Genomic DNA, 18,882 nt, shown 5'->3' with positions numbered 1-18,882 from the left:
TGAAAGGCACACTAACAGTCCTGGTTTTAGGGATATCCATTATTGTGCACAGATGGTTAAATCAATATAACTGAGTTAGTAATTAAGTCACTTGTGCTCAAGTATGGCTATCCCAAAAACCTGGACCGTAGTGTGCCTTGAGGACCGATGTTGGGAACCCCTGTCTTAGATGCAAATACGCAGGTGAGACGCATCATTACATCACCTGGCAGCTGCGGCATTTTCATATTTTCACATCACAGCTGCTTCATACTTACCGATCTTTGGCCAGCCCCCTCCGGGAGGGGGCTACCAGGTAAGTGCAACAGGGCGGGTGGGGGCAATTTAGGCAGACAGAGCGGGGGCGTGCTGACGCGATCGCATCCCCGCTTTATAATGCCGATATTACCTCCGGACCGGCCACTTTTGCGGCGATCGCGGGGGGGGGTCACCGCCATTCCGGGGGGCTTGCCTACTTTTGCGGCACTCGATTTTCGGGAGGCTCCCGGCAGTCTCGGGAGAGTGGGCAAGTGTAAGCTGGGTACACATATTCAGCGGCGAAGACATTTGCGTACATCTCTGAAATCAGGCCCTCAGTCATTTTGATATAGCCATATGTGCTCAGCCATGGATATCCTTTAAACCTGGACTGTTAGGGTGCCTTGAGGACCTTGTTTGGGCACCACTGCAATGATGTATTCCTTAGAACATCTAATAAAAAAATTAAAAAAAGATACAGCCCAAAACAGAAAATACTATACCACAACTGCCTGATAAAGTTCAAAAACAGACCGTCCAGGTCAGCACACGTCTGTCCATAACGCTGCCAAGGAAGCAAAATCTGGGCAAGGAGCAGAAGAAAATATTTTAATCCAATTTAAATTTCATCTCCAGATGCCACTTCCCTTCACATGGAGAGAGATCAATTTACAAGAAATTTAGGACCATTCGGGATACTTGTACCTGCCTCTAACAAAAACACCAGGACTTCTGAAGTTTTGTTTTTTCTTTTTTCATCCCCCGATGGATTTTCCACCGAATAAAAATCAAATAAAATTGAATGTTTGTGTGCCGAGAAATCGTACACTCATTCTGAGTCCGCTCCTCAAAAGAAATTGCTTTGCATTCAAGCCAACGCGCTGCTGTCCTCTTGAAAAGACTCATTGTTTTTACCCACGGGCCTGTCAAGCTTTCTGTATCCTGAACTTGAACCCCGGAGAAGGGGGGGTTAGGGTTAGGCACTTTGGGGGAAGGTTAGGGTTGGGCATCCCTAAGGGAGGGTTAGGGTTAGGGGGTAGAATAGGTTAGTGAATACTTACCTGGGGACGATCAGGATTTTCATCCTTGTTGGGCTGCCGCTGTCGGGATTTGAACCGCCGGGTATGAGTCCGGCGGTAAATCATACTGATTCCCCCCCAACATGTCCTGACCACTGTACATGATCATAATACAATTCTATTACACTGTATACAGACATAGGACACTACATCCCCAACATGACCTGACCACTGTACATGATCATAATACACATCTATTACACTGTATACAGACATAGGACACTAGGGGGTCTATTTACTAAGCAGTGTTAGGAGAAGTGAAGAGTGAAATGTGATAAGGTGCCAGCCAATCAGCTCCCAACTGCCATCTCACAGGCTGTGTTTGAAAAATGACAGTTGGGAGTTGATTGGCTGGCAAAGTATCACTTTTGACTCTTCACTTTTCACTTCTCCTAACACTGCTTAGTAAATAGACCCCTAACATGACCTGACCACTGTACATGATCATAATACACATCTATTACACTGTATACAGACATAGGACACTACACCCCCAACATGACCTGACCACTGTACATGATCATAATATACATCTATTACACTATATACAGACATAGGACACTACACCCCCAACATGACCTGACCACTGTACATGACCATAATACAATTCTATTACACTCTATACAGACATAGGACACTACATCCCCAACATGACCCGACCACTGTACACGATCAATATAATTATATTACACCCAATACAGACACAGGACAAATACAGTCCAAAGTGTGATCATAATACAAGTCTATGCAACTGTTGATGAACCCACAACTTTTCTTCTCTGCGAGCCTCTATCAAAATAACATATATACTGTATATATATTCAGGCAAAGATGGTATTTCTGTTTCAGAGGTGAAGCATGAACACAAATGCATCACAAACTGTCCCCCGTGTTAATCACAGCACCCTTCAACATGGCTTCTGTCTGAATAGAGATTTGACAACGGACCAGATGCCGACTGAACCTGCCTCACAATGTGTGGTTCTCTCACTCAGAAAATACTGTTTTCACGCTCCCATTAGTGACCCTCATAAAACAATGTAATGTAAGGACAAGATGACCCTCACTGTCATTGTGACCATACACAGGACTTAATGCAGCCACTCCGCAAGCATGCAGGCTGGTTACACAGTATCCATTTATTTTCATTATATATATATATATATATATATATATATATATATATTATAATCAGACAGTGCAGGACAACAGGTACTTAAAAACAAATATTTATTGTACTCCTTTACTATATCTGGGTATAAATATTACAGTGACATCGGTTTGTAAGAATAATGATGCTGCTGTACTATTGGGGTGATATGACGGACATGGGTGTATTATTCAGGATGAAATTCACAAATGGGTTCCAATGCCGGTTCCCATGGAGACGCCCCTTAAACAAAGTCCATTGTGGAGACATTTCAATAGAATTGGTGGGAAGAAAAAGTCACTGGCATTGGGCTTGCTGAGAGTTATGTACAGCATGAATTGGCATTCACCGAGTCTTTTCTATGGACAGCTAGGACGCCATGCACAATGTCGTATTCACATCTCAAAGTTACTAAATTAGATCAGGCAGATGAAAGGAGCATTGTTCTAGGTTTGATGGCTGAGATCCCTGTTGGCTCTTGTTGATTTCCTAATCAGATGGCTGGCGGGGAAAACGCATGTGAGGGAACGTAGGATGGATCGCTTATCACACCGGATGAGCAGAGACAGATAACATGTCTGCATCCGTTACCTCAGGTGATACAAAGATGGCGGAAACCACTGTTCTAAGCTTAGCTCCAGGTTGTCCTCAACACGCAGGTGTCTGAACTCCCGGAGGCAGCAGAAGCATTGGGCCCCAGGTTTCAGGGCAGGGAGCACCGGCAATTGTAAGGCTGGGAACACGCTAGACAATGTGTACCCAGCTCGACATCTGTGCATACACATTTGCCAATGCGGGCAGCGACGGAGCGAGCGATGGCGGGAGCCATGCTGCATTTGCCAGCATGGCTCTCCTTAATTACATCCCCTGTCGGCCCTGCATGTAGGGCCGACAGAGGATGTTGCTGGCGACCCACGGGACCACACATCGTCAGCGATATAATGGGTACACACTAGACGATGTGTCCGATATGTCGCTCCAGTCCGCCATATCGGACGACATATCGTCTAGTGTATACCCAGCATTTGTCCTATGCAAATTTATTCTGGGTACAGATAATGCGACAGCCGCGGGGTAAGAGGGGCTTCCAGGGGCAAGACCACCTGGTGCCCTCGCTTAAGTTCTGCCACTGTTGTCATCTCTTGGTCATGATAATTTTAATAGATGGAATAATTTACCCCTTAATGTAGATCAGGGGTAGCCAACCCTGGTCCTCAAAAGCTACCAACAGTGCATAATTTCCAGGTCTCCTCACAGAATCACCAGTGAAATAATTAGCTCGACCTGTGGATCTTTTCAAATGAGTTAGTGAGTAATGAATACACCTGTGCACCAGCTACGTGGTCTGGAAAAAGTGAACTGTTAGTAGCTCTCGAGGACTGAGGTTGGCTACCCCTGCTGTAGATTATAAGAATATCATAAACCAGTGGTTGTCAAACTCGGCCCTCAGGACCCCACACAGGTCACATTTTCCCGGTCACCCAGCAGGTGCACTGGTGTAGTCATTACTCACTTATGGTGCGTACACACTGGGCGATAAAGTGGACGACTGAACGATAACGATATAGTTATCGTTCAGTCGGCCACTTTATCGTCCATTTTTAACCCCAAAACGATGAACGATAACGACGACGCGCGTTCCCGCGGGTCGTTCATCATCATCGTTCATCGGGCTGACATGCAGGCCAACCTGACGATCTTGTCAGGTTGCTGCATGTTGGGGAATGGGGGAGAGAGCCCGGCGCTGAACGATATCGTTAATGATATCTTTCAGCACTGTGCTCAATGTCATGAACGACATTGAGTACAGTCTGCCGGGGACACACTACACATTATCGCTCAGGGAGCATATCGTGTAGTGTGTACGCACCATAACACATTTTAAAAGATCCACAGGTGGAGCTAATTATTTCACTTATGATTCTGTGAGGAGACCTGTAAAACATGCACTGTTTGGGATCCTGAGGACTGAGTTTGAGAACCTGTGTCATAAACCTTTTGAAGGCTTCTGGTTGCATGCATTTATATGCGTTACGAGACAGACTTCTGATGCCTGTAATGATTATAATGTGTTATCTATTATAATATACAAAATCCTAATGAACACCGAAGTTATGTCAGGGGTTAAATTTTCTAAATAGCGCTTTTCAAAACTGCCGCATCTGCGGTGGTTCTGTTCACTGGATTTAAAGGGGCAATAATATTAAATGCAAAACACGCCTGGGGTCGCATTTAATATTATTGCCTATTAAAACCGCCAAAGACTAGATGGTCTTGAAAAGCGCTGCTAAGTAAATCTACCCCAAGGGATCATTGTTCATACATACCGTATAATGGGCCCCATTTATCAATGAGCACTCACTAAAGGGGTATGTCCTCCTTTCAATATTTAAGAAACACCTGTAAACTAAGATTACTGCTGTTTCTCACTGTTTCGCTTATGTTATCTATAGAGCGCGAGTGCGATCCGGTCGCAATGGAGACCCGCCAGCAGCATTTTCATCTTCACCAAAGCCTTAAAGGAATTGCTGGGTGAAAGTGTAATGTACGTTGCGCACGCTAATGAAACAGCAGCTCGCCGCTGGTGATAGGCTATCAGCAACAGAGCGAGAAATGCCGCCGAGGAGGGGTACCTTGCTGGAGGGGTAAGTAATGTTGAATACCAGTAACATATTTGTTAGTATCACTGTGATACTAAACAAAATATGCCGTTGGTATTAAGGTTCGTTGGTAAATGGGGCTCATTATTTCTAGAAGTTGAAGCAAATATAATAAAATTGCGTATTGTAAAGAATATCTATAATTTACAGTCGAGAGTACGTTATCCTATATAGTAACATTTCTTGTATATTCCTGTGTAACCTTATTATCTAGAGCAGGAGGAGTCACTTTCTTATAACATAAGTCTTCCAAATCTCCAGAGACAGAAATAATAAGCTTGCACCTCCTCTACTCAGTGCTGTCTGGATTAGGATGAAAAGTGGAAAATCAGATGCTGTCTGGATTAGGATGAAAAGTGGAAAATCAGAGTGTTTGCAGTCAGAGTGGCTCTTACACCGAACGCTACAAGTGCTTTCCTGTCAGCTGTTACAACATAAACCTACAGATATTACATCCTAAATGCCCTTGGGTTTTCGCCAACAAAGCTATTGAATAAGCAGTGAAAACAGTTCTGGCTGGCTGCAAACTGCACAAAGGAGGCAGGATGCGAAAAACAGTATTAAATAATGCAGACTAGAGTAAAGCTGCAATATTGAAAAAATAGCAACAGTTCTTTAATGTCTAATAAAACCCAACCAGCATATTTTCACTGTCATGTTTTGGTTTTGTTTTTTTTGTAGTGAACCAACAGCAATTTCTATTCTACGTGAGGTGAACCACGTAAAGTCATTTATTCTAAAAGCTCTGACTGACCCCTTCCCTCTTGGTTTCGTGTTCTGACAAGACTTTGACCCTGTTTCATGTGTTTCAACAATATCTATTGACTTAAAGCCCCATTTTGAGTCAATATTTTCGCTGTTTTGTAATCGACTACAAACCCCCCCCCCCCATCCCAAAAAATAAATCATTACGCCAATACTGGACTTTCAGTCTGTTTCCTTGCACAGGTGAATCCATTGTGTAAGCACATTTTTTTTTATTTTTGTAAATATAAGTTCGAAAGACAGTCTATCAATTCATTAGGAATCTGTGTCCATTTTGTGCCTCACTCTTCAATGTGGCCTCTAGCTTATGGTGAATTAATAGGCTGTACTCTCTTGACTATTAGACAGGCCCACAAATATGGCTGCCTGCAAGCTTATGTGTACACTTTAAGTTGTATACTTCACGCTTGCAGAAGCAACATGGAGATGTGAATACAAGTAAAGATTGTTTGGTATAGTAATTGTTTGTATTTGATGACAAATGCAATTACATAAGACATCGGGGGATTTATTCCAGCTGACCTCGGCTGAGGTAATGTTGTTACGGGCAAGAAATAAATAATTTGTCATTATTTATAAAATAGCTTTTTAAAAGTTATCTTGCAATAATCAAACATTCTCAGCAGAGGCAGGTAGTACAAATAAAATGGTTTCTGTCCACTATTTATACAAAATAATGTATTTCGGCTGTGCGTGCTGAATTCCGCTAGAACTCTATAGAAAAATCTAGACCCGGCCTAGGAGCATGATTAGGTTGTCCTGGTGACGTACATTGCCTGGCATATCTGGCCTGCTAGTATTATGGAGGAGTGAGTTAGACCTTGCATTCCGGGTAGCATAAAACACATGTAAAATAGATATGAAAACGTAGGTCCTTATTCAACAGGCGCATGACCCATTCTGCGCAAGTGCCATTCTGCTGCCGTCTGTGGGCAGGGATGGTGCGGCGATGCCCTCTGTTTCCCTAAATGGAGGCATGTCGCCGCCGTTGGGGGGGAGAGAGAAGAAGCCAGGATCTCCGTCGGCTGACAGAGATTTCCTGGCTTCTTACTCCCAACTGTGGCATCCGGCGGCGTGACCCCATGGGTCATCTTAGCTGGCCAATGTTCCGCAGAGTATCCGATGCTGCGTTGGACAACGCAGCTCGCAGGGGCGGACTGGGGCTGTATATCAGCCCTGGCAGTCCGCCCAGCACTTCCGTGTAGAGGGGGGGCGTGGTAAATGCAAGGGGGCGTGCCGCGAGTCACGGGGGCTGGCCTCGTGGCACGCCCCGTCTCTTTTCGGCCCAGCACAGCCGCCGCCGGCCCAAACACGCCTCCACCCCTTCTGGATCGTGAAATCGGAGCCGTTGAGTGGAGGGCGGGGGTCTTTTCCTTGACCCCTCCTCGAGCCGGTCCTTAGGCCGTCGGCCCCAGAAGGGCCCGATGGCCAGTCCAGCCCTGGCAGCTTGGATACGTAATGCAGCAGGGGGCGTGACGCCATTACCATTTCTGCAAGGACGGAATTGCAAAGCTGCTTGCGAGCAGCTTTGCAATTCCGTCTGAAGCTGAATCAGGCCCTTAGAGCAATAAAAAGAGAGAGAAATCAACTTTCCAGAAAGCTTTAATCTATGCAAAACAACATTTTGGTTATGTAGCTGCCGGCAAATAGTGAATACAATAAAGTGATTTTGTAATCAGATAATGCACTACACTATGTCTCTCCCTACACTTAACAACCTATTAAAACAGTATTTATTGGAATCCACATTCAACATAATGTTACAATAGAGAATTGCTGTATAATACTTCATCCCAGCCACCCACTGAAAATGGTATTCTCATAAGTAATGCATTGCTCATAAAACATAATGTATCATAAGGCAGAAATACCTTCCGGGAAACATCAGCCAATCAGAATAGCTGGGGGAGATGTAACAAGCTTCCTAAATAGCTGCGGCCATAGCAACCATCAGCTTCTAGCTACTAACATTTATCAAGTACATTCTAAAAAATGAGGCTGATTGGTTGCTATAGGCAACTTCTCCACTTGTCCAATGAATGAAAACCAGGTAATAATGTATGGGAGCCAATGACAATCGACCATTTGCTCACAAACACTGAAAAACAGACAAAAATTGTCATCCAGATAAATTGGTTAAATCAAATTAATTTAACCAGTTTGACCAATCATTTTTGCCCATTTTCCAGTGTTTAACACCATATGACTGATTGTCATTGGCTCCCATACATTACCAGATTTTCATTCCAACCAACCAGATTGGACAGATATCTGACAGATAATTGTAGAGTGTATGCCCAGCATAAGGCATGAGGCACTATATTCTGAGCCATGCACTACAGGTGTGTCCTGCCATATCTTTGCCGCCGCTGCGACTTGCCGCTGGTCGTGCACCTGTAAATTGGCGCGTGCATCTTGTTCGCTCCTGCAATACCCAAGATTGCATGGTGCGAACGCTGGCGCGATGTACTGTACACGAGTCGCATGTCGCAATGTGTGCGCACATTTGCAGCATCGGTGGCAAAAATGTAGCAGGACACACCTGGAGTAAGAACCTGGAATGTGATGCTACTGAGGCAAGAGGCACTATATTCCTATACATTGACTAGGTACCAGTGATGTGATAATACTGAGACATGAGGCACCGTATTCCTAACCATGCACTAGGACCCAAGCATGTGATAATACTGAGGCAAGAGGCACTATATTTCTCTCCATGCCCTAGGAACCAGGGATGTGATATTACTGATAAACAGCATGAAACATTGTATGCCTACCCATTCACTTGGAACCAATGATGTGACATCATTGAGGCATGAGGCACTGCAGTGATATTATTATGATATGAGGCACTTCTTCCTACCTAGACAATAGGTAGACTTTCATTCTCCTGTATATGGATTGGTCTGTTTTCCTTTAAACATGCATTCACACATGCATAATGGGAGCTGCCATGTTGGGCTTGCACGAAAACAAAACAAAGCATGCACTTCATAGTGTCTACCTAGGGTGGGCAAATTAGCGGCCCTCCAGCTATTGTAGAACTACACATCCCAGCATGCCCTGCCACAGTTTTGCTATCTAGCCATGCTAAAACTGTTGCAAGGCACGCTGGGATTTGTAGTTCAACAGTTGGAGGGCCGCTTATGGCCTACCCTTAATTCTAGCTGAAAGGTACCTAATGAAAGATGGCCCTTTTATTTACATCACACCTTATACTCATCTGCTCTAAAATAGTTATATAGATTTATGAATGAATCAAGGGAGTTCTCACAACTTTATTGACAATGTTACGTTATAACTATGAAGACCTACCCGGCAGGTTGCTTAGAGCAAGTGACTGCACGTATACAGCCTTCATATCATAGCTGTCATTATAATACTCACTTATGGGGAACGTGTGAAGGTCACCTCTAGAGCAGAGCGCCAGCTAAACTCTCATATTTCAAGACTCAGGACCAAAGCCGCAGAGTCAGCCGAAGAACCTTCATACACTCCAAGACCTTTATATGTATTTTTTGAAGTATAAAATAGCAAAGCAGTTAAAAGAAAACAGACACATATATATCATTTCACCCGCCAGTTTCCAGACCGTGTCAGGAGCGTCTGTACAGCTTGGAGCTACCCCCTTTAAAGACCTGCAGGGAGATCCTGTTTCCATGAGTAATTAAGGTAGAGGAGGGGGGGGTAAGAAGTGACTGAACTTTTCTTGAAAGGTTTGACCACAAAAAGGGGACTGCACATTACCTGCTGTTTAATTAGGCTTCCCTGGAAAGTTTGAATTTCCCATTTGGGCCGTACCCGCATTACAGATATCTTATAGGTAATTGTATTTGCAGACGGCGAGTCCCCGAATGGCCCGACGAGGACACGCAATGGCGATGTTTACGAGATTGAGCGATTATTTGCACGGATACGCAAAAAATATAAGAAAACCCCTATGATGCATGCGTTACACAGAGTGCACGGACAAAGGTCCGGCTGCGATCGGGACAGAGGGTATTAGAGATGTGGCGGCAAAGAGATGGGCGTTGACCTGAAGTGAGCGCAATAAAAGTCTGTCTGGTGCGTGTTATGGCAGTGTCGCTGTCAGTGGCTGCGTACCCGCATGCACAGCCTCAGCCACAGAGGCCATGTTCAGACGGAGACACGGCACCACCATAGGGCTTGTGCAAGTGTCAATGGTGCACGCGATGGGTGGCGTCTAAAGAATCGCCAGCGGTATTGCTGCGTGCAGACACGCTGAACATGGTCTTCTAGCTGCTTATACACTCAGACGCAGGCTACTACACAAGGGGGAGGCTGATACTAGCATCTGCAGATCATCTCAGCCACGACTCCTGCAGCAGACGCAGCAGCGTCCATCTCTGTATCGGGCCTCGTAACATTAACAACTCATGGCTTGCCTAAGCCACAAAGAGTTAAACACTTCCCTCACCACATCTCCAACCAAAAATTATTCCAGATGGTCCCTGAAGCCTCTTCCAGTCCAGTAACACAGGGGAAAAAATATTTCTGTAAATATTATTAACTGAGTGGGTTAAATTACTGCAATTGGCTGCCCAGAATTGGAGAAATATTTGAGATTTTTCTACCCACCTACGGTACCATGTAACCGACTTAGAAAATGTTCTGCTGGAAAACGTTGTCCAAGCGGACCCTCTAATAACTCATTTCTAGGTAGGTCCAAAAGCTTTTGCAACTGTCAATCATTCATTATAAAACTGAAGGGTCTACATGATCTTAGCAATGACCTACAGAACATTGGATGCAATCATGGAGAGCAATGAGGTCCAAGGTGTTCACTCTCCCCCCTCCCCCTCCATCATTGGCTGAACCAGCTATACCAGCCGGCATAAGCTCCAATTCCCCTCAAACTGACCTAGCATCTAACTTTCTCTCCTGGCCGTCCCAGCAGCTTCTGTCCTCACTGAGTCCTAGGCAGTTTTTTTCCTTCATACCAAGAAGTATTACTGCGATGACTGTTAAAGTTATCGAGATGCTGCTGCCATTAAGTTATTCTTCTCTAATCCCCAATGGGAATTAAGACTCACGGTAACCACCTAAATGTTCCAAGTGCAAGTTGCAGGGCAAGGTTGCAAAGTCGAGCCTAGGGCAAGTAACTAATTGTCCTCATACCCATCCATTATAGGTGCAGCTAAAGATACCTGCTTCTACAATTAGCTATGTAAATGTGACTGTTGCTTTTATTCATGGAGGCTCTTTAAAGAAGCGGAACACTCACTAATGAATCCTTTGTCAGGAAGTTCCCACATGACAAGTCGTCAACTTAAATCAGACAGTTGAGCACAGTGACAATAATGAGGTACAACAACAATGATCTGCTTTAGAAAGAGGGCAATTTAACCGTGTACATTGGTGTAATCATTTACTGTATGGTGGGGGGTTTAACTTTGCCACAGACGTTGAGTTTGGGTCCACAGGGAACGAGAACCTACAGCTTGTGTAGATACACCTATGTGCATTGGTCTATGGAGCTGGCACCTTGGAAGTGAAGTTTGCAGACAAGAATGGTGACTCCCACTGTGTCCGTCTCAGGAATTCAGCAATCATGACAATCTGAATTCACTAATTAAATGCTAACCACCCCCAGACAGAGCAAACATCTTGTTGACAGCCAGTGTCGTTTTCCTTGATTTATAGATCTATTCTACTGCAACAGACTCATATTGAAGCCTTTACTCTACCGAGGAACCAATAGTCACTACAACTCTCATGATATTCAGCCAGTGGAGAAGTACTGGTTGTCTGCCCAATGATCTCCAGTTAATCAATTGCTTAATTGAAGACCATATGAGGGATATATATATTAAACCTTCAAACGAGACAGGTGGAGAATATTCCCAAAGCAACCAATCAGCTCCTAGCTGTCATCAAATAGACAACACTTGATAAAATGATAGCTAGAAGCTGATTGGTTGCTGGGGGCAACACCTCCAATTGTCCTCTTTTGAAAGTTTAATACATGCCCTCTTACTTCTTGGAGGCACAAACATATTTCTCCACACTGCTGACATCCAAAATCCACCCAGCTGGCCAGTTTTGCAATATTAGACACTTCGTCTGTTATGTATAAAATACCGTAGTTGGGCCACCATAATTCTTTGGAATTGGCGCAAGTCAAACATGCCCTCTTTATGTTAAGATATAGATATCAGGCAGCCATAGATCATTCTCACTACAGCTATGAATAACTTTAAGTTTCTTTTTTTTTTTTTTGCCACAAGTTCAGAGACTACGCGGTGAAAAAAGATATGATGATCTTCAATATCTTCTTCAGGATCCCGATTACCAGTCAACATCACCAACACTGTCAGGAAGCGTCTGTAAGGTGTCACACGATATATCTGTCCCTCCTAGAGAATTTGGACATCATATTTCATAGCCAGCAGCAGTAACTGAGCATCAGAGGAATACTGTGACACCAAGACGTCCTCAGGAGAATACTGTAACCGCACTCGGGGATCAACTGTACATGTTCATTTGTATCCCCCGAGACCCTACACTGCTGCCTGCACAGAGCAGACAGCTGTCCTTTCCGATGCAGCCGATATCTCTGTAGTAAGTTCAATATCAATTTGCAGAGGAAAACAAAAAATTGCTGTACCAGTAAATTCAAATGAGAAAAACCACAATAGATAAGTGATCTGGCAATGGTCTCGCAATTGCAGGTGGTGGATTAGGTGGTGATTTCGTGGGCAGTCCCGGATTAGCTCCTATATTTGGAAAGTTTACATTGCAAACACCGAGTTAATCTGCCAAATCTCGTCTTTTGAATTTAAGAAGATAATACTATTAGGGGGAATCTGGGCCTTTAATCTGGACGAAACCGCTGACAGTTTAGAGCGATAAATTCTGAGATCTATACGGAGGCAAAACTTTTTCTGCAAAGGTTTTCTGCATCCTATGATAACTACTTGACTGATGAGTTTATTTATTTTATTTTTTTTAAGTCTCCACTAATTCTTGTAACATAAAACTTTTAACCGCAGCAAACTTTAATCATGCAACAATTTACACCAGCAATGACAGGGGGGGACACCCAGATCTGCCGCCGACTAGCTGGACAGAAGCCGAGATTGCTGGCATGTCAAGGGGGCACTTACTGAGTTTAAAGAACCTAATTCCAGCCAATCCCCCCCATTCTTCTCAGTTACACCAAACAATACGAAACAGATGTCACTTGTGTCATGATTGATGCACTCAGATAAGTCTTAGAGTGCAGCAAAGCCACATAAGCATCCTGGGCTACCTAGTCTTTGTTGACGTGTAGCTTAGCACTAATATAAAGTGTTTCATACCTACACTTCCATAACATGACCTTTGGAACCAAGTCATTACGAGAGCTTTTATGGCACTGACATTTGTCCCCAGGAAAGATGCACTAAAACAGAAGACATATGTGGACGGTTTGGAGACACCACTTCAACCACACTATCTGGGCGCAGGGCAGACCTGGCTCCTCGCCTTGACTCTAGTTATCACATTTCAATCATCAATAACCGTCAGCATTCACACTGGAAGGGGGGGGGGGTCTTGTGTCTGCTTGTTGTGGTTCAAGGAAATTGTGTTCTGCAGCTGAATGGATGAAAACTCCACATGACATTTATTGCAGGAGGCAACCCAAAGCATTCGGTCCAAGACAAAAAAACTTCAGAGATTATTCTTTTAAGGTACTGAGAGGATCGCTCCTAAATCTGATAAGGCTGAGACAATCCTGCAGACCCATCAAAAAAAATCAAGAATATAAGTTTTGAACTATTAAAGTTTATGTTCCGCTCACACAGAATTTTAGCCACCTTTATATCCTAGCTGCACCCCTTCCCCCTCTGTAACCAAGACCACACAGCGGTGTGTACAACTTCAGTTGCTGGTTTATATGGTGAAAGCTGCAATCTAAACACACAAATGCAATTTCCATAGCGGCAGATGGATATTTAAGTGTTTTATGCACATAAAAAGACAATCAATAATTAATGACACACACACGTACTGTGTGTATGTATATATATATATATATATATATATATATATATATGTATATATATATATATCTGTATAATGTTAATATTTATGTAACAAACACACCACACATATATCTCAGTTTACATCTGCAGTATATTTGCCCTTGGGGCGGTTGTCTAGTGTAGCAGTATTATGTATATCATGTATAGATAACATATGCATAGCCTCAACTAAGACTTTCCACAGATAACTAATTAGCAGGGAAGCAGGTCCAGTATATTAGGAATTTCCGGGTACTTTCCACCAGTTAAATACACTTTCTTTTTCATGCTATTAATTTACAGCACAACTTAGGGGTCTATTTACTAAGCAGTGTTAGGAGACAGAGGGAAAAGTGATAAAAAAAAGTGATAAGGTGCCAGCCAATCAGCTCCCAACTGTCATTTTTCAAACAGCCTGTGAGAGGACAGTTGGGAGCTGATTGGCTGGTACCTTATCACTTTCTTATCACTTTTCACTCTGTCTCCTAACACTGCTTAGTAAATAGACCTCTCAAACTCAATGCTGCACCAGTCACTGTGGTGGCATCAGGGATTTGTCAGTGAAAGTTTATATTTGGAGTAACATATGGGAGAAATGTATACTCCGCTTTTCCTGCACCCAGATATATTGTGAACTTTGAACAGTCGCATAAAAATATTTCTCTTCCAGGAATCAGACATCTGTAACCTGGAGCCAGGCAGGGAATATACAGAATACAGCACAAAGGGTATTACAAGCGCTCATTTTATCCAAACACGAGAAAAAGTAGCAGGAGCACTGGGGGGAAGTTTGGAAAGTCATAGGAGCATTGGGAGAAGGTTGTAAAGTTGGGGAAGCATTTAGGGGGAGTGTGGAAAGTTAGGGAAACATTGGGGGAAATTTTAAATGTATGGGGAGTATTGGAGGAACTGTGGAAAGTTTGGGGAGCGTGGAAAGCTATGGTAGAATTGGGGGGAGTGTGGAAAGTTAGGGGAGCATTGGGGGAGTGTGGAAAGTTAGGGGAGCTTTGGGGGGAGTGTGGAAAGTTAGGGGAGTATTGGGGGGAGTGTGGAAAGCTAGGGGAGCAGTGGGGGGAGTGTGGAAAGCTAGGGGAGCTTTGGGGGGAGTTTGGAAAGTTAGGGGAGTATTGGGGGGAGTGTGGAAAGCTAGGGGAGCAGTGGGGGGAGTGTGGAAAGCTAGGAGAGCAGTGAGGGGAGTGTGGAAAGCTAGGGGAGCTTTGGGGGGAGTTTGGTAAGTTAGGGGAGTATTGGGGGGAGTGTGGAAAGCTAGGGGAGCAGTGCGGGGAGTGTGGAAAGCTAGGGGAGCAGTGAGGGGAGTGTGGGAAGCTAGGGGAGCAGTGAGGGGAGTGTGGAAAGCTAGGGGAGCAGTGGGGGGATTGTGGAAAGCTAGGGGAGCAGTGGGGGAGTGTGGAAAGCTAGGGGAGCAGTGGGGGGAGTGTGGAAAGCTAGGGGAGCAGTGGGGGGAGTGTAGAAAGCTAGGGGAGCAGTGGGGGGATTGTGGAAAGTTAGGGCAGCATTGGAGGAACTGTGGAAAGTAAGTAGAGCATTGGGGAGAGTGCGGAAAGTTATGGGAGTCCAGTACAATACTCCAGACTCAGTCAGTCTACATTACAGCAGTCAGTTTACTATGCAGTAAGAGAGGAATATACAAATATACATATAAATCATTGTCAGAGGAGTAAACCAAAGTAAAGGAAGAGAAGCAGAGTACAGGGGTCTGCTGGTCAGTGACAGCTCCCTGCATGGGGTGTAGGGACAGGGATTGTTGCTCACCTACTACAAGGCAGAATAGATCCAGGAAGATTAGGAGAACCCTCTTGCAGTTCCCAGGGCCATTGTTGTTGTTTAAAGTGGTGCTGCCCCCGTTCCTGCTCTCAGGGGCCATCGCCTTGTCATACTTGTAGTTCTGCATGCTGGTGGAACAGTTGGATACAATTCTCTTTAAATCCAGGCTGCCCAGTTTTGCCTCAAGTCAGTGACAGCACAGTGACTGTCCTCTGCTGACAATCCCACAGAGCAAAGTCCTTTATGCTGAGTCCTGGAGGTCAGATGCAGCGCTGCAAAATGAGCACAGTCCTTGGGAAGTGTCCAGGGCGCACAGTCAGTCCAGGCTGGGGAACTAGTGTCCTGCTCAGGCTGGTGTGGATGGAGAAGGGGGTCCGTCTGGCTGCTAAATGCACAGGGATCACAGCCTTGCTTGCTGCTGAGAGTGGCTCTGCTCCTCCTGCTCAGCTGCTGTCCCCCCCAGCACTTTTATCCCAGAGTCTGATTTCCACCCCCTAAAGTTACTGCCTTGGCTCTGATGGGATTTTGCTTGTACAGCCCCCTTCCTGAGAACTCACTTATACATATGATAATTAACTGCACATTTCAAGTTTCCAGAAGAGCTGACCCTGGCAGAATGAGGCTGCAGAGGAATCAGTAATGTGTGCTGCAGAACTTCACAACTTCAGAGCACTGCCCAGAGCCCTCCTCCCCCCAGGAGGGACAGAAAGGTGACTGTGCGTCCTAAAGGTTGCAGGTAGAAGGAATCAGAGCTGCTGTACCTCCCGGGGTGGGGTTACAGGTCTACATAAAGCTTATTAGGCTCTGCCAGTACTATGAGACCTAAAAAATGTAAATCTTGTTTTTTTTGTGTGTGTTCATTCACATCTTGCAATGCATGTGGGAACTTGCAAAAAAACTGTCACCAGCCATTTGCTGGCATGTCTGGGGCTGGGTCCAGCTGATAAGTTTTAACCCTTGGCTTGCCACTTAGCTCTCTCCCAAAGCTCCCTTTTTAAGGCACACTGTGGGTCTACAGCTGTGGTGGAACTACAAGACCCAGCATGTCCAGTCAGCCAGAGACTGGCTGATGTGGAACTACAAGGACCAGCAATACTGCCAGAGAAGCATGTGCTGCCTAATCTTAAATCAATCAGATGATTCTGGGACTTGTAGTTCAGCCGCAGGTGGCAGGTCACAGGTGACAAATGATCCTCCAGCTGTATAACATGGCAGTGTGATTATATGTACAGGTTGAGTCTCCCATATCCAAAATGCTTGGGACCAGGGGTATTTTGGATATCGGAATATTGCGTATTTTGGAATATATGCATACCATAATGAAATATCTTGGGAATGGGACCCAAATTTAAGCACAGAATGCATGTATGTGTTATATACACCTTATACACACAGCCTGCGGGTCATTTTATACAATATTTTTTATAATTTTGTTGCATCAAAAAAAGTTTGTGTACGTACATGAAATTAATTTATGTTTCATATACACCTTATACACAGCCTGAAGGTTATTTTATACTGTATTTTAATAATTTTGTGCTTTAAACAAAGTTTGTGTACATTGAACCATCAAAAAGCAAAGGTTTCACTCTCTCAGTCATGCTAAAAATATTCCGTATTTCGGAATATTTGGATATGGGAGACTCAACCTATATATATATAATTATATATACATACACACATACACTGTATATATAAAAAGTTATGGCTGGAGATGGACAGGTATTTGCTTACACACAGGTAAATTTGGGCAGGAAGGGGTTACGGCCCGCCCTACAGCCTCAGGTAATGTTGTGTTTAATACTCATTAACAATACAGCAGGTTTATAATTTACTGTACGGTATGTTTACCTAGCTCCTCTGTCTCCATACTGCACCTTAGGTCCCAGACTATAAATGACTGTTGTAAACTATCAGGTGTTTAGATTTGGTGTAAGAGCCATACTAGTATACCCTGCAAGCCATGTGCAAAGACTACAGTATCATACATAATAAACTGCGCTGCACCATTTCCAAGGTTGGAACATTATGGATGACCTTGTAAAAATCTGCAGCTATCTGGTAATGTGGCTACCTGCTGCAGGTACCTGCTGGATAATATTACAGCATCGTGTTGCCAGATTTTTCAGGCAATAGCTCTAAAAAACTAAAAATTATTGGTAATAAGTAACATGCCATCCTACTGTTCCATTGGGGTCCTTGATATTCTATTTTAGCAAATCAATCAGAACAAAGGATCTCACTCATATTAATATATCCAAATACACAGAGAATAAAAGAATGCATAAAACTACAATATTCCTAATTGGAAGCTTAATGGAAAAGGAAACACCTACTGAAGATTGTATATTGTATTTGCCATATTCCCTTATTAATAAAATGATATGAAGAATTTTTCTGTTTGCAGTATTAAGGGTAACGTGTCTCCCAGAATGCAGCAATATTGGTCTCGATTCAATTGAATGCGAATTACATAGTGCCGGCAAGGAGCTCCCGGAGCTATTCAATCCTGCTCGCTGTTAGGTCGGGGAATGCCCATTCTCCCGCCCCTCGAGCCTTAAACAGGGTGTTTAGTCGCAAATTCGGGCATTCTCCGACTAAACTTCCCGCCGCAATGCTGTTCCCGCTAAGGGCAGAAAACAGCATCGCGTCTGTACTTTTGTCGGATTTCTGCTCGCACCCCAGGAGGGATGCGAGAAGAAATCCTTAGTCGGGCTTAACAGCGTGCTTAATTGAATAGCTCCGGGAACTCCTTCCCGGCGCTATTCAATTCGCGTTAAATTGGATCGAGCCCATTGTAACTGTCATTTGATGCTGCCTATTGGGGTTGGAGGGAGGGGGGAGGTAATATCACTCATGTTAATGATGTTATTACCTATTGGGGGGGTGGTATACTTTTATTTGTTTTCAAAGCATAATTTCTGCCCCTCATCCCCATGACTCAATGCTAACTTGCAAGAGGCCACACCCCTTCCAGGGTCCAAGTATCAGGACTATAGGACTATATGGGTGTTAAAAAAGCACCTATAGATTGTAAGCTTGCGAGCAGGGCCCTCTTTCTGATTTATTTATCTGTTATCACCCAGATTTGTTTTATTACTGGTTTGTTCCCAATTGCAAAGCACAATAGAATATGCTGGCGGTGTATTGGCACTCTATACTGTAAGTAAATATTAATA

The 18,882-nt window shown here is 44.1% G+C and overlaps 1 protein-coding gene across 2 annotated transcripts in view; it reads right to left on the bottom strand.

The window, feature by feature from the left end:
- The window catches only part of PLPP3 (phospholipid phosphatase 3), a 65,637-nt gene extending 49,237 nt beyond the window's left edge, over positions 1–16,400 (bottom strand). Inside the window, exon 1 of one of the 2 annotated variants that reach the window (XM_088447891.1) lies at positions 15,692–16,400. In XM_088447891.1, coding sequence (XP_088304017.1) covers positions 15,692–15,830 — 139 coding nt within the window. In that variant the 5' untranslated portion in view covers positions 15,831–16,400. The remainder of the gene's footprint in view (positions 1–15,691) is intronic. The other variant, XM_088447890.1, reaches the window with a different exon arrangement.
- Positions 16,401–18,882: the final 2,482 nt, after the last annotated feature.

The sequence above is a fragment of the Taudactylus pleione genome, unplaced genomic scaffold, assembly GCF_031769625.1.
Source record: "Taudactylus pleione unplaced genomic scaffold, aTauple2 ptg000442l, whole genome shotgun sequence".
Classification (NCBI taxonomy): domain Eukaryota; kingdom Metazoa; phylum Chordata; class Amphibia; order Anura; family Myobatrachidae; genus Taudactylus; species Taudactylus pleione.
This window is presented reverse-complemented; position numbering and strand designations above follow the sequence as displayed.